Below are 21554 nucleotides of genomic sequence, written 5' to 3'. Positions count from 1 at the left end.
TTTTCCTATCAGTAAAAACTTAGCCAACAACATCCAAAAAAACCTCAACAAACCACTGTGGTTTGAAAAGTACGAGGTATGAATATGGAATAAAGATACAAGGTAAGATTTGTAACGTAAAGCACTATGAACAATTATTTTCCATATTTATTGAATTTTCTTACCCTACATGTTTGGAAACTTGTTGTATATCATTATTTTTCAAATCTTGGTTTAGTCATTCTCTTGCATAGCTATGATGAGATTTGTAAAAACACCTATGGATATAAAGCTGCTTGATTTTGGATTTCAATGCAATTATCCTGCTTTGAAAGAAGAGTGTTCTATCCAGATACTTGTAAGATATGATATGACTCATAGCTTTACATCGCACTTAGAGTATAAATTTTTGTATAAATACTTAAAAAATACACCTATAAACAAAAAGAAGAGGAAAGTTCCTCTGTATTTTAGGATATAATGGCTAGTCTTCTCAAGAAAGGAATATTGTAATTCTACTTCCGCTCCACTGGATATTTCATTTTGTATATTAAATAAAACAGCTAAAAACAGGAGACAGAAAAAGATCCAGAACACTACAGAAGCTGAGAGAGTATGGCTCGCTAATGACAAGTGGGAAACCCAGCTGTGTTCTTGCTCTAAGTAAGACAGAACAAATCAAGCTAGAATTTTCCAAATTTCAGAGGAGTGCTACAGGGCTTAGAAACAAAAGGAGCCATGTTGTTTCCTTGTTTTCGTTATCATAGGGAAACTTTATGAAATTGGAGGATTTCTAAAAAAAAAAAAAAAAAAAAAAAATATTCCTGAAAATTTTGACATTTGAAATTAAAAAAAAAAAAAAAGACAACATTCTGATTCAAAACATTGGGAAGAATTTCAAGCAGTTGTTCCTGAAATAAAAACTTTGTGAGGTATAGACAACCTAATTCATCTTAGTCGAGGCTCCAGCAGTTCCACAGCCAGGCAATTTGTCATTTTTCCATGATGTCAGACAATTCAGTGTTTCTGCCATGTTATTCAATGCTTTGTTGAAGCCAGTTATCTTATACTTTGTTTTCTTTCCACTGAAATATACTTACGGCCTCCTTTTTCATCCCAGTTGTGTCACATTGTGAATGTTTCTGAAATAAAGCGCGTGCTCTGTGTCCTTGCTTATGGAACTATGCAGCATAGATACAGCCAGAGCAAAATCTGTTTTATAAATAGTTTAAGACAAGTATGGAAACTGATAAGAAGGCAATGTGAAAGGTCAGTAGATGATGCTTAAGAAGTTTAGTTACCTTGCCTGACAAGTATAGCACAGAATCCATTCCTGAAGAAAATCCTAGCAAGAGAATCATTATAAGTTTCTTACCTATATTTTATTTTTCCTTGTCTTCTATAGACATTGTTGTTTATGTGAGAATAGGTGCAGATGTAAGGATGAGAGATGTTTAATAGAGTTAGTATGTTCAGTTCCGAAAGGTTAAAATTTACTGTCATAACACAGAGTACAAAGAACCTAAACCAGTAGTTATAGCAGTAGTAATTATCTCACATAATACCTTTCATTTCAATGTGGTCAATATTATATTTTTGTGCCCTGGGTAGGAAAAAGTGGAAAGAAAAAAATTAGTTTGTGAGAGGTGAACAAACAGACCAGTGGAAGCTGAGTTTTCTGGGTTCCAAGCCAAATCAAAGCCCCAAAATAATAGTAGTTTTAAGTATTAATTAAAGTATATTTTTAATATTTTCCTTTTAAGACATGAGAATAACTGAATATGAATATGGTTGCTTTTTTTTTTTTCTTCTTTTTCTTATTTATTTATTTATTTTTGATATCTAGATTTGAAAAGTGTAGATATTACTTTGGCTATGTACAAAAAAACTCAAAATAAGATACCTCTAGTTCTTTGGAAATATGTATTTGAGTACATGGCCATCAGCTATTATTAGCATATCTACTGCATATATCCTGACATATTGTTAACTTAAAAATAATGCTTAGAAGCCCTTGATAAGTATGTTCACATATTATTTGGCATATAAACAGAGTAACTTTTTTCCTTACTGCCAGATTTTTTAGCTTAAAATACCAATATACCAAAAACAAATCAGGTAAAAACCTGCACTTTGTACAACAAAGTATGTTTTTCTTTAGAACATTCAGTTGCCCTCCAAAACAATATAGAATGATGAATATTGAGATTAGCTATATTAAGAATAAATTCTTTACTGTGAGGGTGGTGAGGCACAGGCACTGAAACAGGTTTTCCAGAGAAGCTGTGGATGCCCCATCCCTAGCAGTGTTCAAGGCCAGGCTGGATGGGGCTTTGGGTAACCTGGTCTAGTGGGAGGTGTCCCTGTCCGTGGCAGGGGGTTGGAACAAGGTCATCTTTATGGTCTATTCCAACCCAAGCCATTCTATAATTCTATGATTTTGAATGTGGAAGAGAAAAATGTAAATTTTACAATTTCAATCTGTCAGCTGTCATATATATAACAATATAAGAATCATTTCTACCTCTTGCTACTCTTGGCAGCCAGGTAGTCTATCATGTCTGCCCATTTTTAATGTATTCTCAGAATACCTTCCTTTTCTTCATTTCTGCATTTCTAGTTTGTGCATCTGGCATACATGTACTGTCACAATCCTTCTCTATAGCAGGATTTTATAAACAGTACTCTTTGGGAAGTAAAGCTTATTTTCACTTTTGTATTAGTAATGTCATTTGAATGTATATTTTATTTTACAATCCTTAGACACAAATCTATATATTCAGATAAAGTTTCCACCAACTGTGCTGTACTGGTAGACTAAGATGCCTAGGTAATGGAAAAGTATGTACAACTTTTTTTTTTTTTTTTTTTGAGGATAGTGCAATCTAGAAGAGTAGCTCTATATCTAGCTTCTGTTAGGGCTAATGGGGTGTCAGAACTCGCACTTTACCAGTGTTTGGTCTAAGCTGGTCCACTTGGGTTACCATTAGTTGAGTGCTTTGTCTTAATGTTCAAATGCACAAGAATGTTTATGAGCAACATAAAAGTTTTATCTCTGAATTTTCCTGGTTTCACACTTGAACTGGTGAGTCTTCCCCTATTCCAGCATGCTAGAAAGCATGCCACATAGACCCCAAAATGAGTCATTTTACCTTTACGTAGGATTTTTAGCTGCAGGTCATAGGACCTAGATCTGCAGATATCAAGGTTTTGTATCTCTAGTGGACGGATGTCACTGCTAGGAGCCATACTCTGATTGTTCTGCTTGATTGCAGCCTATGCTAAGAAGCCTGGCTTTATCTCCTGCAGAAGCAGATCAACTATTTATTGGGTAGAAATAGTGAAAGCAGCAATATAACAGTTTTCAGACAGGTCAGCATCTAAACTAAAGAGCCTGACCAGACTTGAAATGTCTGTGCAGTTTTCTGTCTTCCATCCACAGCATGAATAATCTACCTTCATAGATCTTTAGATAATTAAAGTATTTTTAGATAATTAAAATATTCTATTATGTCTTTTCAAGATAGGTTTAGAAACATCAGCAGTGTAAGTCTACTGATAAGCTGACACTTTTTTGTATGTCGCTACTATGATGAAGACCCTAATGTAAATAACTATGATACGTTTCCTAGGAATGCCTGTAAATACAGAGCATATTACTGCTTCCATGCTTCTTTATCCACAAGAATCAAATTTGCTTATCTCAATCTGTTTCTTCATTCATGGGGATGTGTGGCCAAAAGAGGAAGAGTTAAAGCTCATGGTTTACAAATCCATACTTTTGTAGTCACCCTGCAGGCTACAATAATTCTTGCGATTAAAAGCTGCCATCGATTTCCTCAGTTTTTTAGAAAAGAGGACAGGCTCACAGCTATGTGAAAGGCAAAGAAGGACAAAATGATGTAACCGTTTTTACCAAGTCATCTACCCCCACATCCAAATTCAGTTTTGCACTGTTGGCAATTTGATCCTGCTAATAAGCACATTGGTAGTTTCTAAGCATCACCACATGCATTACAAAGTAGTACTTAATTAGCAATTCAATTTTAATTCATCTATTTTTCTTGTTAACTCAGACACAGAAACAAAAATGGGAGCAATGTTCATTTTAATTTCCTTTTTCTGAGTAGCTGGATATGTCTTTTACTTGTTCAATTCAGACAATCAATGCATAAAGATTTTTCTTAAAAAAGCTATCTATGAAGGTGGTAGGTGTTTTTTATATTGGCTGAAGCAAATAGAGTGTTTGATTATACATCACTAGAATGCAACAGGGTATTAGTGTTGCAGCAATATAGTCCAATCATTACATTAAGTTAGAATACTCTATTTATAGGAAAAAAAAAAGTGTGATAGTTCCAGTATGTGCACCACTGCGTACAATTCCCATTGCTTTGAAAATAAGTGAGGACTCAGGAATGTCATGGAAGTTTAGCATTCCACAAGCTGTTTTTTTCATCCATCTTTCACTCCGTTGATTTTGTTCTGACAGTTCTCTGTTTTGGAATTTAAGTAGCAGGTACTGGAATTAAAGTTTAAATGCTAGAAGTTACTGCTTTTAAGGGCAAACCCATAATACATTTAATTTCACTTCAATTATTATTGTGTCAAAGTGCTTCAATACAATCACAGATATAAAGCAAGAAGAGTTGTCAGAAATTCTTGTTTCCAAGAATCTCTGAGCCTCAGAGCTGCGTGTCACTCCTGACTGGTATTTGACCGTTCATTCATAAAAATGTTTAGCGATAGAAACATCTCTTTGTCTCTATCCCATGGTAGGGAACAGTTTGGAAACAGCAGAAGTGTAGAAACAGAAACTGTCTTTACTTTCAGTGATTGAGTGTCTGAGTCAGTCTTTTATGCCTTACAAAGGTAATGTGAGGATCACTATGAGGAGTCCTGAAGCACTATCAGAAGGTAATTGGAAAACCTGTGCATACCTGTAGCACAGTACAATGTGCTGTGTACTTTATCTGCAGTTTGTCTGATATTTTCTTCTGGTCTCACATTGTATGCTTGACAGAATAGATGTGTTATGTATGTCTTGTTTCCAGGAAATATGCATGTGCGTATATGGCATGTATACAACACCTGAAATTGTCAGATCCACTCTTAACTGTTATATAATTGCTCTGAGAGCAGTAAATCCAGCATGTCTTCAGAACATTAGATTTGTAGAGCACATTCAAACTTGTTACGTAGAGTATGAATACTTCTCTCTGCAGGACCCTAAGTAGATGCAGTGGTTAAGTCCTTCCTTTGTACTTTGTGGTCTTAAATTCTAACCTAAATTTTACTTGTTGCACCTTAAGTTGCTTACTGTTTGTCCTCTCCACAGTGGAAATATGTGGGACTTAATTCTTACCTCTTATATCTCTCCTCTGTCATTATTTTAATTTGGACTGAATAAGCAAATTCCATCAGTCTTTGTAAGTCATGTCTTCTAGACCTCTGATTATCCTCACATCTCTCCTTTGAGTGCTCTAGAATTTTTTAAAGTGTAGTCAAAACTGGACTTAGTTACTCCAACTGAGAATCTTATTGGTACTGAGAAGAAAGATTACACAGCTCTCAGAGATGATTTTCCTCTTCTCATATCACAGTATATTTACTTTTTCGTAGCAGCATGCTATTGTTCAGTCATGCTCTATTTCTGATCTACCAAAGTCCCCAAACCTTTTCCTGTAGAGATGTTGTCTTACTAGTCCTTCCCCAAGTCCATATGCTTGTACAGTTGTTTGCGCTCATAGAGCTTTGCATTTTCCCTCTCTGTTTTTTTTCCCCAGTTTCTACAGTTTCTCAAACCTGTATTCAAAATTTGTCACTTGCATTGACAGAACTTTGTGTATGGTGTGTATGCTGTAATATGACATATATGCATATATTGCAGCCTATGCATGTTTAATAGACATTGCATCTATCCCATTATGCAAATTATCATTGGAATTCAATGACTGTATTGAGCATTTTTGGACCAAGGTCAAAAAGGATCCAGAAAAATTGTGCTCACTACCCATTTTCAGTATAACAAACCCTCAAAGTAGTGACCAAGTTGAGCACAATTTTTCTTGTCTGTTGTACAACCAGCTGTATTATTATGGTTTTCTCTAGCTCACGCTTCCCTCGCTTTCCTGTAAAATATCATGAAAAACATTGTCAAAAACCTTATAACATTACAGCAACATTGCAAATAACATATACTTCTTGTTGCCAGTGCACAAGAGCTGTTACCCTATTACAGAAAGAAGTAAGTTAAAATATGGTGGTTTTGATCTTTTTTTTTTCTTTCCCTTAGCTCATCATGATTTACAGATTATTGTTACCAATTTGTCATTTGAGTGTGTAGTTCAGCATTGACAACATTTGATCCTTCTCTCCCTTTACCCTGCTTCCTTTGTCATAGAATAGGAAAGCTATCTCTCTTCAGTAATTGTGCACTGCCTGTTTGGCGCACAGAAAGCATGTCCATCTGCCATGACTAGACTGCTCTAAGTGAGCTTTAGAGTCACCCTTAGAGGCTGCCATACTGTGCTATGCTGCGGTAACTGCTATTGTGGCACCTCAGACGTAAGTCCAGTGCTGAAATACAAAATTATTTTCCCAACATAATTTAAAGTGAAAATCCTGATGAGCCATCCTTTACAAGTTAAGTTATAGTGTTGGGAATAGAACAAAAGATAGGGAAATAATTGAAGCAGACCGTTACACAGGCAATGGTATAGTCAGTGCTCAGAGATGCATGAGTAAGGGTTAAGGAGAAAGGGTTTTCAACCTGTACCAATTCTGCTGTGTCCCAGTAAGGTCAAAATTCTCCATGAGAAAGACTGGGGAAGAACATTGTCTTAGATAAAGGCCGAAAGGCCTTTAACACGTGGTAAGAATAAAATGATTTAGAAATGTATTATTATTATCTCCTGACATTACCTTAGTATTAAAGACAATAATTAGTTTAATCTGATCTGTTTATATGATTTATCCCCTGTTCTTTATCACACTTTGCTCTGAAAAACTTAAAACAAAAACTTGAATTTATTTATGCACAACAGCAGCAGTATGACAGGACTTGGAACAATATAGAAAAAGATCATAAAAACAGTCCGATTTCAAAAATCGTTGCATTAAAATAGAAGCAATAACAGGGATCAAGTATCTCTGTTCTTTCCAGAAAGGCTATAAACAAAGACAACAGCAGAGGTAGAATTTTATATTCACTAAAGAACCCCTTGCTAGAGGCAAGATTCAGCACTTAAATGTGACAGATAAATAATTTATATTCTATGTTTTGATTTTCTTGGCTGTGCTTTGGTAATGCCAATCAGCATTTGGTCAGTTCAGCCTTGGCAAGTCTCTTTGGCATCTCAACACATCTCATCACATCAAGTTCGCTTGGTATTTTACTACCATCTTGACTGTTGTGCAGGTTTTGTGCTGTCCAGAAGTCACCTTCTTATTATTATGTAAGATGGAAGAGAATAAATCTCCCACTGCTTGTATGTGGGATTCATACTGTCCTTGTCCAATCATTTATTTTTATGTTGTTCAGTTTCTTCATGGTCTGGCATTTTTTTCAATTTTTTCTTTTTAGTGCTTGTTATGAAAAGACCTTCATCAAAAACTGTAAAGGCTCAAAATAATTAGGCTATATTAAGAATTTGACAAGTTTTGCTCTAAATTTAGAATCAATGGCTGAACCTGGCACTATCTAGTCCTGGACTAACAGCTATGTGGGAATTAAATGTACATTTTTATGTGTGTGTGGATACACAAGTGACTCACGTTTTCTAATGGATGCTATATAGGGACGGTATGTAACATTTCCTTTTTGCTCTTTGTTGTCAGAAGCATTATGAGAAGTTGAGTCTTCTTAGCAGCACCAGTGGAACACCTAGTTGCAAAACTGAATTTTCAGAAAACATTGACATCCCAGCTGAAAGTTTTCAATCTGCATGTGGAAAAGATGAGGAAAGAACATATGAAGAAGCCCTGATAGAGAACAACAGCACTTTAGAAAACTCTGAGAAAGGTATTAATTAGCAAAAGAAAAATCATGAGTACTATTATGCTGCTCAGAGGTGGGTTAAAAGTTGCTTTGCTTTCATTTTTATGTGCAGATATGTTCTCAGAATTAGATGATGAGCAGGATGGATTGGACAATTCAAGTAGCTCCAGTCCAAGTCATTTGAAAGAATCTGCTTTTGGTAAGATCCCTTAAGAAGGAAGGGGTACAGTACTTTCTAACAGTTAAGTTGCCATGTATTCTAAAATAGTTGGGTATTTCATGATTCACTGCAAGTTCACCATCTGTTGTGGGTCCTAAGTAATATAAAATTAAAATAGCTGTGCCTCTGTGGCACCCATTTCCAGGATAATATATTTTCTGTCACATTTTCTTTATGTAGTTCATCCCTGTATGTTCAAGGAATGGCTATGGAAACTGGAATATTACTGAGCAACTTGACAAAGAAGGTGATTTTAGATTTGAGCATAAGGTAACTAAAGTTGATAAGAAACAGAAGGCAGACAGCATGAAAACTTTTGTCTCAGTAACAGGAATTACATGCATATGAATAAATGGAGTGCACTGTTAGAGGGCTTAAAAAAGAAAGTTGGAAGAGGCAAGCATTAGCTGTGTAGGTGAGGTCATTGAAAGGAATTGCAGGAATGCTTAATAACTAAATTCAAATTAGGAAGGGATTATATGACAAAACACAGCAATCATTCTGCCTTTAGTTATTTATGGCAATCAGTTAGGAAGGCATCAGCTATGTTGGGTGTTAAGTAATAGTTTTTGTATTATATTCAAATATGAAAAGAAAAAAAGAAAAAAGATGTGACATCAGTAATCACTGTAGGCTGCCTGCTAAAATGATCTATGGTGATCTAAGTATTAAATGGGATGGGATTCTGATCACATTAGAGGAAAATTAAAGAACATTTTATACTAGAAAAAGAGTAATATTAGAACTAAAGAAATTCAAGATTTTTGTTCATACTATGAAGTTCTGGAAGAAAATCTGTTTATCTTTTAAAATGTCCTTTTTAAATGTGAAGGTAATAAGATTAACAAATTTTATTGGTGCAAAGTTCCAGGCTTCAAAACCATAAGGTAATATTACTTAATCTGTTTGTAGTGCTACTTGCTAGCTAGATTTCCTTCAGATTTTGTTGCAGGTACTGTAAAGCATGACTGCTATTAATTGAACTGTCTAGCCATTAGTGTAGAGCAACTAACTGATTTGATAATTCTGCTTATAATCTATTAACATAGTTTGCTATTTATAATTGGATAGCCTGCCATTCTATAGACTGGATGACCTGTGGCAGCCAGCCTTGAGTTTCTTACCAAGATTTTCTTTAAAATATATATATATATATGTGTGTGTGTATATATATTTTTTTTTCTTTATTGCTCTGTTTTGCTAAGACAGTGACATGATAAGGTTACTGGGTACAGAGAGGCATAGCCTGATGCTGGGAGGAGATTGCATAGACAGAATCCCTTAAGGAACAGCAGCCTGCAGATTAAGTATTCTGTTTTGGTGCTTATTTGGAAGAATAACACTGTGTCACTCAGAAACTGAATTCTTTGTAGGCTAGTTCAGCAATGTTCAGAGACATTGGAAATCTCTGTGTGGTTTATAACTTGCCACACCTGACGTGTTATTGGTAATGATTTCCTTGTTCATTTTGCTTTATTAAGAACCAAGCACTAACAAATTATCAACTTTTTCTAGTATTTTCTTGCCAGAATTCCATTGATTTAATGAATGGTTTTTGACTGGAAAGATCCAACCAGCTCCTATTAATCCCAGTAACTTTAATCAACATTTCCAGAAGTCATTGTACACTTTCCTCCCAGCAAATACATTTTAACTGATGTATAGGAACATCAAGATTACTTTCTCAAAAAAATAATAATGTGGTCATACATTCTTAGATCATCTGTTTGATGTTGAAGTTAGTGGATCAGTTGTAATAAATGCCAGCAGATTTTTTTTCTTTTCATGGAAAAAGAAAACTTCTTGAAAAATTATTATAAATTCCAGATATTTGGGTATTGCTTGGATTATGCTCCATTCATTGCTAATAAATGTCTAACAGTGTATTAATAATCAGCTATGGTTTTGTCAAGCACATCAGCATTGCAGGGAAAAATGTGACCAACCTTTATCCAGCTAATTTGGAAACTGCTGCCATGAAAAAGAGAATTTAAATTACAGGTGTATTGATTGGGGCTTTGACGGGGGCTGTCTCATGCTGCCATCATATCAATTTCAGAGAAAACAATCTGTAAATATGCAAAAATATCCCTCTAATTTAAAACCGGGTAATAATTTGTAAAAAGATGCCGTGTGCTGTGTTACTCAGTGGTGCAGAAGCTGATATGCAGGTGAGTGTGAGTATAACAGTGGTTTGCTTTTTTTAAGTCCACTAGTTGCAACAAATTTTTAATAATTTTACATACCCTGTGCTTTTTAATTATGATTTAAAAAAAGGACTGTTGTTCTTAGTCTAGACAATGTAGTTCCACAACACCAATTTCTTTAGCAATTCCTATGATTGCCAAATGCAGGATATATAGATTCTGGAGTAGTGGTTTCATGCTCCTTGAAATGATTAATTCTGCAGGATCAGATTATGCACATTTCAGATGCACAGAGGGAGTAGTGGAAGATGTAATCTTTTTTTCCCCTGAATCTTTATAATTTGAAATGATAGAGATGGACAGAGGATAAGGACACAGTCAAAAAGCAATGCACAGTGGTAGGATGATAGCAGCTTATTTGCATTTTTCTTATTTTAAAATTAAGAAGGTTCCCAGCTACACCTTAGCTTAGTCATATTTATTTTTTTTAATTTGTTTTTATTTACAGTGCAAATATACCTGCATTTCTGCTGGTAAAACCAAATAGCAGGAAAATGTGATCTCTCTTACTGCATAGTAGTTCAGAAGAGCTAGATGTCAGTTGGGTGAATGAGAATTTAAATGTTTACTCTATCTCTGGGAAACTTTTTGGAAAATATTTTTTTGTTTTCTTGAATCATGTTTAGGTACACTGCAGCCAGAACAATGTAGTATCATAAATAATGCTTCTAAAAGGCAATAAAGACTACTAGTCTGCAAAATATGCTATCAGAAAACCCTGTTTTTTATATACTTGCCCTCTGACCTTCTTCATAACTAAAAGGTAAATACACAATAGGTCAATTTCAGAATTACTCAGCTCCTAGCTTTTCATGAGGCAAAGAAGACTTGGTGTCCTGTCATTCTGCTGGATCTTGCTCACGAGTTTTTCTATTACCTCATACTGTAGTATCTGTGTCCAGTATTTGGAGGAATCTCTGATATTACATGACTTGTGACCAGTAAGCAAAGAAGCTGAGATTCAGGACTCCCTTTTCTTGCCAAAATTTCTGTAATGTAATTGTAAAGTAATAGTATTCAGAGTAACTATACAGGGAAGAGACAACAGATCTGCCAGAATATTACAGTGAAGTAACTCTAGAAAGGCCTTCTATGTCTGTCTTCGAACTTTTAGAAAAAGAACTTGTTTACAAATTGACAGAACTTGAGTCTTGTGCAGGTAATGCCCAAAGCAGTCAAAAGTATGAAGTGCAATAACTGGGAACTTATAAAACTAGGATACTTTCAATAAATGAACTCCACACGTGTGGTGCTTTTACTTGGGTGGGCAGCCAAGTTCCACCATGGCCACTCTCTCACTCCCCCTCCTCAAAGGGAAGGGGGAGAAAATACGACACAAAGGGCTCAAGGTTTGAGGTAAAGGGGGAGATCGCTCAACAATTAACATGACGGGCAAAACAGACTCAGAGTAGGGAGATAAGAAGATTTATTGCCTATTACTAACAAGCTAGAGAAGTGAGAAATAAAGCAAAGAAACCAAAAATGCCTTTCCCCCATTTGCCCTCTTCCACCTCCTCCCCCTGAGCAGTGCAGGGGAACAGGGGAATGGGGGCTGCAGTCAGTCCCTAACACTTCGTCTCCGCCGCTCCTTCTCAGTCACTCTCTTCCTCTGCTCCACGTGGGGTCCCTCCCATGGGATGCCGTCCTTCCCAAACTGATCCTGCGTGGGCTTCCCGCAGGCAGCAGCTCTTCAAGAACTGCTCCAGATATGGGTCAGTAACACGGGGTCCATCCGTCAGGAGTAAACTGCTCCAACCTGGGTCCCCCACGGGCAGCAGCTCCTGCCAGGTCACCTGTTCCTGCGTGGGCTCCTCTCCACGGGCTACAGGTCCGGCCCGGAATCTGCTCCGGCAGGGGTCTTCCACAGGCCACAGCCTCCATCGGTGCAGGTCCACCTGCTCCACCGTGGTCTCCTCCACAGGCTGCAGGGTGGAACCCTGTTCCACCATGGTACTCCATGGGCTGCAGGGGGACAGCCTGCTTCACCATGGTCCTCACCACAGGCCGCAGGGGACTTCTGCTCCGGCGCCTGGAGCACCTCTCCCCCTCCTTCTTCACTGACCTCGGTGCCTGCAGGGCTGTTTCTCACTCCTTTCTCTCTCCCAGCTGCTGTGTAACAGCAGTTCTTTTTTCCGTTTCTTAAATATGTTCTCACAGAGGTAAAAACAACATTGCTTATTGGCTCGGCTCTGGCCAGCAGCAGGGCCTTTATCTAACATGGGGCAGCTTCTCGATTCTTCTCACAGAAGCCACCCCTATGGCCCCCTGCTACCAAAACCTTGCCACGTAAACCCACTACAGCATGTTGTACATAGCAAATAATGGGACTCAGAGTCAGGGTCATCAGTTAGCTCCAGATTTATCTGTTTTTTTGAGAGCAACAGCAAACATACTAGGAAATACCCATTTGGTAATGGCACCTGCTGTCTGGAGCTAGTAGTTTCATTCAAAATTTGGGCTTTGGGCAAAATTTGCAGGCAGCTACCTTGTGTCTTGCAAGTTCCATGATCACAGAGATCTTTATTATTATTCAGAGTGGTTGTAGTTGGTGGTGGATTTGATGATTTTAGAAGATACTGCTTCTTCAAGACATTACCCCTAAGACTCAGCCTAAGATACTCTTGCATCTGCTGTACATGGTTCTTTAGGTTGTATCGAGAAAGCTTCAAGAATTCAGTTAAAAATGATTATAGCATTAAGAAACTCAGAATTTGCACAATGAGCTGTCTGTGGAGAGCTTCAGAGATCTTAGTGTTTTGTAGGCTTGTTTTTCCCAATTTGCCTTTGTCCAGGGTTCAGATTTCTCTTGAGACCTTAATCTAATGTCTGTGATTTTTTAAGACATCAACTAGATTAAAATCTGCCAAGACCTGTTTTTCCTGTATGGTGCTTGAGATAAGCTTAAAGTATGTTTATAGCAACTTCTGTTTGTGTACATGTAGTCACTGCTAGTAAACTTATGCTGTTTGATCTGCAAACCAGATTAATGTTGCTAAGGATATCCATGCCAGTGTACAGTGATTTAAAGGGCAGTTTACTAGGCATATTTCATATAAATAAAGGTAATTTGACAGGTAATTTATCCTGACAAGATTATTAAGCTGTCATTCAAAAAAAAAAAAAAAAGCCACTTTCTTTACTTCCATTTCATTCAGGGAGATAGACTGAAGTTGTCTGTTAATGTGAAATCTTGATTCAGTTTTGGTATCACCTTGACTAAACTTGAGTTTTCAGAGTTTTATTTATTTATAGATACCTGTGAAGTGAAAGCTAAAGCGAAACTTTCTATCCTTCTAGGTTTTTCTGAACTTGTATTACGTTGTAAGCTGTTTTCTTGAAATCATGTGGTTAGATGCCTGCAACAGAAGAACACTAAACTGTGTATTAGAATGTGTCCGTATGATTTGCACTGATACCAATGAATGCTATGATGTTAAACTCTTAGAAGTTACTTTAATTACATCAGCTATTAAAGGCTAGAGTAGCAGTGAGAAAAAATCTTGATATCTCACTCGATTTATTTTTAAAAATCACCAAGGAATCTTCATAGAGCTATTCAGAATAGGGAGCCTTATGCTAATCAAAATCTTTGAATTTTGTACATCTTTCACATTCCAACAAAGGTGGGCACAAAACAGGAAAGACAGAGCATTTATGTTTCATTTTCCATGAGATCATCTTGAACTTAAGAAATTCCCTCTTGCAAGACATTTGAGCACAACATACATTACCTTGCTCTTACCATTCATAGTAGAGCAGTAACAATGGTAAAAGGAAATATTATCCAGCTAAAACCCTGGGCTGAACATCAGGATCTACTATGTGCTTCATGACTTCTGCCAGTTAACTTTCCTAAACATCTGTGTAGTTTCTTACTCCCTGTCTGGCTTAGAGTGCTTAAAGTAACTCTTACAAAAAAGACTATTACTAGAGTCATTAGTGTTTGATGGGTGCAGGTATACACACATGAATATGCATTATAATGGTTTTTAGATGTCTGAGTCTCCTTGTTGAAGAAATTATTCGGATGCATTTTCATAGTATCTAATATAGAGACTCTCCCCATTGTAGTTGCTCAGTGGGTTTCTAACATAATAACAAGCTATAAAAATGTGGCTGAAGGGTGTTGGCTGTTGTTTAGTGATGTTCTGCAACAAGATTTCTGTTTGTTTTTTTTTTAATTTCTTTTCACTTTAACATTAATAAGTATTTTCCTAATTTTAGCATATGAATCAGTAAATATTATATCTCTGCCACGTACAGTGAGTGGTGAGACAGACTCTGTGGTGTGAAATATCATGCACTTGCAAATACACTCATAAGCTGTCAGATTTGCAAGTCAAATGTGGTGAGTCATCTAACTGATCAAGAACTTTTGGATATGAGCTCTTTACTGATAGAGAGACTGTTTCTTTGAAACAGCCAAAGGGTGTAGTATTTCAGATCCAATTTAGCATATAAATTATTGTAAAGGGGAGCTGTTTTTAAAATTCCAGGAAACAGCTGTGTTCAGTCTTAGTTTTCTAGCCAGGTGTCTTCTGTTACAGATTTTCTCCCATAAATATTACATAAATATATTGTATTCTGGCTTTATAGCAGAGCGCCTGAGCCTGTAACTCAAAATCCTTATGCCAAGCAACATGGTTCAGGTTTGGTCAGAGCTTCTACTTTTGTCTATTTATTATTGTGTCTCCAGCATACACAGGTAAAATATCTATTCCATGAATAGGTGCAATCATAACTTTTCTTTTCAAAAGGCCTTGCTTGCTCACTAGGCAGTGGACACTGCATTTTCCTATCTGTTTTTAAAAATCAATTGAAATATCTTTGCATCTTTAAGGGACTGGTTTGTTTGCATCAACTGCTCTTACAAAACCTACTTTTGGGCTAACTACTACAGAGTTTCAAAGTCTGTTTTGCTAAACAGAACATTAGCAAGAAATAAAATAGTTTCATTTTTTTTTCTTTCTTTCTGTCTATCTATCTGTGTGTCTTCCTTTTAAGCAGACAGGTTTGGCCAAAATAAAAGATACATAATTCGGGGGGAGTTTAAACTGAATTGTGTGTGACAGATGCCAGCCTCCTCCAAGTTGTTTTTTTTTTTAATTCACGTCAGAGGATCTGAGAAAAGTAGGAAAAATAGAGGCACTGTATTTCAGAGCACAACTGAAAGTATGTTTGAAAACAAGGAAAAAATTCAAGATTCTCAGAAATGTGTTTGCTCTCTGAAAGTCCTCTGCTGTTGCTCCAGAACTAATATAACTACAGTAGTAATACCAACAGCAGGAAAGCTACTGTAAGATTATGTAATCTTTATTTTATTAGCTAGTATTTGAGTGACTAGGTGCTTCTGTTCTTGTTCTATGATAATGTTTGTGATGTTACTAGTGTGGAAAATAATCTTATGTATGCAAGGATATGGGGTTTTGTATCAAAAATCAATGATTGTATGGGAAAAATGAATTTCCTTATTTTACTAGTTAGATGAAATATCTACAGTTAGATGAAATATCTTCTGATTTAGGCATATGTTTATTCCTTTCCTTTCAAAAAGCATGCATAGGAGAGAGCGGTCTCATGTCAAAATCAGCATGAAAGGAATGGTTTTGTAGGAATGTTTTAAGACTAGTGCTTAAGATGTCTGCTTAAGACAAATGCTTGTATTAAGACAATGTTTTCCAAGTACATAAAAAATAAATAGCATCAAATATTACTCCTTCCGATTCATATTTTTTTTGGCACTAGGCAATACATGATAAAAGTTTGGTTTCAGTTTTATTGCTGATTGGATGTTTGACCAATTACTGGTCATATACCTGTCTTCAAGGTCTTAAAATCAGTAGGATTATTAAAGAGGTAAGGTATTAGATATGTAATAGATTGCAAAGTTAGCTAATAGAATGGTGCCAATAAAACTTTGGTAGAACAGGGTTTAGACAACCTGTCAAAGGTCCTCTGAGAAAGTGTGTAAATATTCTAGCTTCTTATCCAGACTAGAGATGTTGTGGCTACAGTGGTAGCAGTAACGGAGGTAGTTATTTAATGCTAATCCAGATACATCTTCTGTGGGCATACAGTCAGCATGTTATATGTTTCTGTGAAATTCTGAAACTATTTAATAAAATGCTGTGCAGGGCTGAGACTAAATTGCAAGTGCATTTTTGACATATCAAACAGCAACTCCATATTCAAATGTGGATTTAGAGTTTATTTACCATTTCTGTTTAAAAGCTATTTTGACACCATATCAGGGAAATAGAAAGTATTATTATGTATATGTATATATATTTATTTTAATGCAGAGATAATATTTATGCATTTTTTTCAGGTATAATTAAACGAAGTCTCAGTGCTTCGGAAAGACAACCCCAGATTAGGTAGGTATAATTTATGATTTTAATATAGATTATATAATTGACCATCGTTATGATCCTTATTAGTCAGTCATTTCACAACAGAACACCTGCACGATTTACCTCCATGAAACATTTCCTTACCATTACAACTTCATTTTGTCTCAGACAATGACAATCAGTCTTCCTGAAGATATTATTTGAGGATGTGTGCACACAGAAGCTTTATGTGAATAATTTAAGGACTAGCAGTAAACTGATAAATTTAAAAGTGAACCTTGCTGCATCAGCTTAAACTGACATAAGTTGGTTAGACAAATTCTGGTTGTGCATTTTTAAGCAGCTATTTTTCCACAGAAAAAGGTGCTTGCATGTTTGATGGTGTAGAGTAATATCATGACCCTTTGAACTCTTCTAGACCTTCTGTATAAACTTAGATATCTATTTCTGGAATTCTGGAGTGCTGCTCATTGTTTCCAAAACATAAATGAAACAAACCAAAAAATATAGCATGTTTTCCCCTATTCTTCTTCTAAAAGTCTTTCATTTTTTTCTGTAATTAATTAAGAAATGCCTCAAATGCATTCTTGACCAAACATTATTTTTTCTAATATCTTTGACACTGCTTCTATTCATAGACTGTTCTTTATAGCTTCATTCCTGCTTTTCTTTCACATGTGAAAAAAGCCAAAAATGACTTGTCTTCATCTACCTTCTGATTTTTTCCCCTTACCTTTAACTTAATTAGGTAAGCATTTATAATAGTGGCATTGATTCCTCTCCCATTTCATTAGTCCCTGTTTGATTCAGCTTTTATTTAAAGAGTATTACTGAAACAGCTCTTACTAAGCTGTTTTAGTGACATCTTCCAAATCACAGTCCCTCAATTTCCTTGACCTGCAATTTATCATTGGCACTATCTTCATCTTCTTGAAATCATGTTTTTCTGACTCCCTCCTTTTCTAATTCTCCTATCTTTTGAAACTGTTCTTAGGTTGAAACTATTATTTCAAGAAGGTTGCATGTGGCTTTATCACATAATCACATCTTTTTTTCTTCTGCGTCTTGTCTTTTCATGTACTTATTCATCTACCTACAAAATCATGCTGCAAATCATGAACTTAGTATGATTAGCAAGATAGTACATCAGATGTTTTTCCTTCAGTCTATACTAAATTTTTGCTCATCTCTGTGAGATCTCTTCATGGCCATGCAGCCATATAGTTGAGTTCTATATAACTACAAGGAAACTTGTAATTGTCCATACCTCTACTTCTGCCCATCCTGTCCAATACCTTGGGATCTGAGCACCTGCTTTAACTTGCACATCTCTCAAAGTTCTTGCATTCAGAATATATCTAACTGTTCTGCCTGTCATCTCTAAGATATAACCATTCCTATTGATTACTCTGTTAAATCGCCTGCTTGAGTTCATAGCACTGTCATGCAAGCAACATCACTGGTTTTGATGCATGCTTTCTAGTCACTCAAATGCCCATTCAGAACACTGCTGCACGGAACATTTCTATAGCCTTACCTTCAACCTGGCTGTCGTCTTTGTGTACGCTTTCACCAGTGCATTGTCTGTCACTTCAGAAACAGTCCTTTATTATGGCTTTCAAAGTTCTTCTCAGCATATCACCATCCTGTCTGTCACTTATTGCTCACTAGCTTTCCAGCTTTAGCCCCTGCTGAAGTCAGTAATGGCAGACTCCTAATGGTTGAATGCTGAAGCAAGCACCTTTGTTTTTAATCCCTCTCTGCCCCTCACATAAACATTAGCAAAACTATCTTCTTATCCTTCTTCATAACTTCTCATTGAAACTCTCATTTTATTTACTGCTTAAAAAGTAAGTAAAAATTATTACCAGGATAGGGTTGTTGAGGCTACTGTCCCTCAGGACATCATATTTGTTCTTTCAGTTCACCATTTGTCTGTATCCATTTGTTGTTGCTTATCTCTGCTAATGAAATCTTCAGGCTGGGACAGAGTTTGTATTAAGTATAGCTAGCACTGAAACATATGGGATTATATTTCTGGCATTGAGATATTGTTCTACCAATGATCTAATAATATTCTTTTATTTTTTATGTTTACCACTTTGGACATGTAGAGTAAACCAGACTTATAAACACACAGTCATAAACTAGTGAATTGGGACAGACTTTGTTTAGAGGAAATGTGAGAAGGAGTCAGGGAATTCTAATATTTTCTCTACAGTGTCTGATGCCAAACATAGCTAAAACTACTCTATTTTATTTTGTTTTGATTCATTTTATTTTGTTTTGCTTTAATAATAGAGATTATATTGAAGGCCTGGGATCAAGACTGCGACCAGGTAACTTTGTGCCTGTGACAAAATCAAAGTTTAACTGAAATTAAACTTAATAGTTTCCAAGTTTTTAAACCGTATTTTTCTCTAACATATACAATGTTGCCTCTTTTATTTCTTCATCTTTACTGCCTTTTGACCTGACCTTGTGAGTGCCTTTACTCATGTGCAAGGCCCGCATTAAGATAATTCACCGGTGGCAGTTTCATAGCCTTCCAGTTGCAGTTCTTTGCAATGTGAAAAATCATGGTATTATCTAATAAGTGTATTTTAAAATTATAGAAAAACAGAGAATTGTATTCCAGATACAAATATGTTGTCTGATAAATCATGGAATTTTTAAAAAATATAAATTCCAATAGTAAATCAGTATGACCTCATTTTAATGTTCATTATCTTAGCTCTGCTTCTACTGAATGCAATGGGAATTACTCCTATAAAAGGAGTATTTTTTAGAGCCCTTGTAAATTATGAAGCATTTATACATCACTAATGAAACAAGTTTTGCATTGGTGATACTTTTCTCTCCTACTGAGAAGCTTCAGATATTGTAAGCTGCTAAGCTGTGACTTCAGAATACTTAATATTGTCTGAATTAAATAATAGTTGAAAGAAAAATATTTTGAGTAGTTGGAATATTGATCATCAAAAAAACACGACTATGTGTGTATACTAACTTATTTCACAGCTTTTTGATATAAAAGCTGCATTAGAAATTTTAATTATGCAGTACAAATAATTTTTTTTCCTCAATTTTTCAGAAATTTTCAGGGCTATTTACTAATGAGTGCCATTATAATAGCAACACACACTTTAAACGAACTATCCAGCCATAATGCATCAGAGCTATAGTGATCTGCAGACAAACACATTAGCCTTTGCAAATAATTTTGGTCCTGTGGGTAATTTAAGCAATTTTGATATCTTTTGTCAGTAATGTTTTATTCTTGAGAAAAACAATGTAATTTGTGTAAGGTCTAACCCTGAGAAGAAAAGGGCACTTGATGGTGCCTTTTCTTCTGGAAGTAGACATATTTAAAATAAAATCTACTGTTATGTTAAATGGTTTGAAGAAAATTTATTGATTTATAGGGGTCCTCCAAGGTACTTGAAGGTTTGCTGTTGTTATGCTCCTAAAAGTTTTGATCACGTCTTCATTGACCTATTCACACACAACCTTTCATTGCTCAAATAATGTTATTCCTATTTATTTGAAAACAACAACAAAACAACAACAGTAGAGTTGTCTGGAGTAAATGGATTTTATGGGAACTCCTGAAGTTCCTAGCTGAACTGGGGTCTCTAGCTGTCTTTGAAACACATAGACATTATATGTGTTTTAAGTATCGAAATTGGTCCACCTAGACTGGGAAGTCGTATTGTTGTTGACGTACTAGAAAAGAGACAAAGCACTATACCCTGAATAACAGAGAAATCAATGTTAGGTCCTGCTCAGTCTTTTCTGTTTATCATTCTAAGCATATTTTTCTTCAGGAAAAAAATAGAATAAACACCATCTAAGAGATGCAAAAGAAAGGAGACTGATTTGCTTTTGTTTTTTTAATAAAAGTCATTAACAACAAAGAAGTCAAATACCCCAGGACAGGGACCAGTCAGAAAGGTAGTATGTTGAGGAAATAAAGTTTTAATCACTGTCCTAATAAAAACTGAAGATTCCTAGGTTGTAATGGCAAGACCATGCTATTCGTTTTAGGATTTGATCTATCAGTGTTGAAACGGTTGGTGGAGAGGTGACGATGAGATGAATAGAGCTAAATAGAAATTGTTCTTCTCGTGGCACATCTTGTTTTAGATCATTATAGCATGGCTTCCACTGTCATCTTGAGCAGAAAGACCAAGGTAAATTCTTCCTTAAGTAGCTCAAGGGAAAAGCTCTCTTTTTCTCATTGATTATTAAGAGGAGTCTTTGGGAAAAAATGTTAAACTGAATCCCTCTCTCAACCTATCTGCCAAAAGGAATTGCCAAAAAAAATCTGACAGTAGCAATGATGTCATTATCTTCCCAATCCTACCAGAAATATGTCCTGTCATAGAGAATGACATTTTCTATATTTCTTTAGTTTCTGCTAGGTTGCAGCTCGGATCTGGTTAGTCCCTACGCACTTCAGTCTGTGAATGTCTCTCTTTTTTCTTTTGTTAAAGGGGTCAGCACAGAAATTCAACAGGAAAAAATAATAATAATTCAGTTGTGGGCTAAGTAATTTTACTATTTGTAATTCCTTGCCCTTTCAGTGGAATTTTCATTCTTGTTACTAGATCGCTTAAAAAAAAAAAAAGTTTAGGTGGATATAAATGTGTACATAAGACTGTGATCTTCAGGGTGTTTCTGCATGAGAAATTTTTAGAATTTGGATTTAAATTAGCCTCTGCAACATAGTTTATTGATAACTGAGCGCTGGCTGTTCAATACATGGACCTAAGCTTTTTCCTTAATTTCCAAGA

General features: G+C 35.8%; 1 protein-coding gene across 9 annotated transcripts in view; it reads left to right on the top strand.

The window, feature by feature from the left end:
* NEK10 (NIMA related kinase 10) overlaps positions 1–21554 on the top strand; it is a 102512-nt gene that overhangs the window by 57659 nt on the left and 23299 nt on the right. For 7 of the 9 annotated variants that reach the window (XM_040548927.1, XM_040548929.1, XM_040548924.1 and 4 more), the window contains 4 exons: positions 7819–8002; positions 8091–8177; positions 16734–16782; positions 19060–19097. In XM_040548927.1, the coding sequence (XP_040404861.1) occupies positions 7819–8002; positions 8091–8177; positions 16734–16782; positions 19060–19097 (358 nt within the window). Of the gene's footprint in view, positions 1–7818; positions 8003–8090; positions 8178–8378; positions 9082–16733; positions 16783–19059; positions 19098–21554 lie in introns of those variants that run through there. The other 2 variants (XM_040548928.1, XM_040548925.1) reach the window with 2 other exon arrangements.

This window comes from Cygnus olor, chromosome 2 (assembly GCF_009769625.2).
Source record: "Cygnus olor isolate bCygOlo1 chromosome 2, bCygOlo1.pri.v2, whole genome shotgun sequence".
In the NCBI taxonomy this organism is placed as follows: domain Eukaryota; kingdom Metazoa; phylum Chordata; class Aves; order Anseriformes; family Anatidae; genus Cygnus; species Cygnus olor.
Note: the sequence above shows the minus strand (reverse complement) of the source record. Positions and strands in the feature narration are given on the sequence as shown.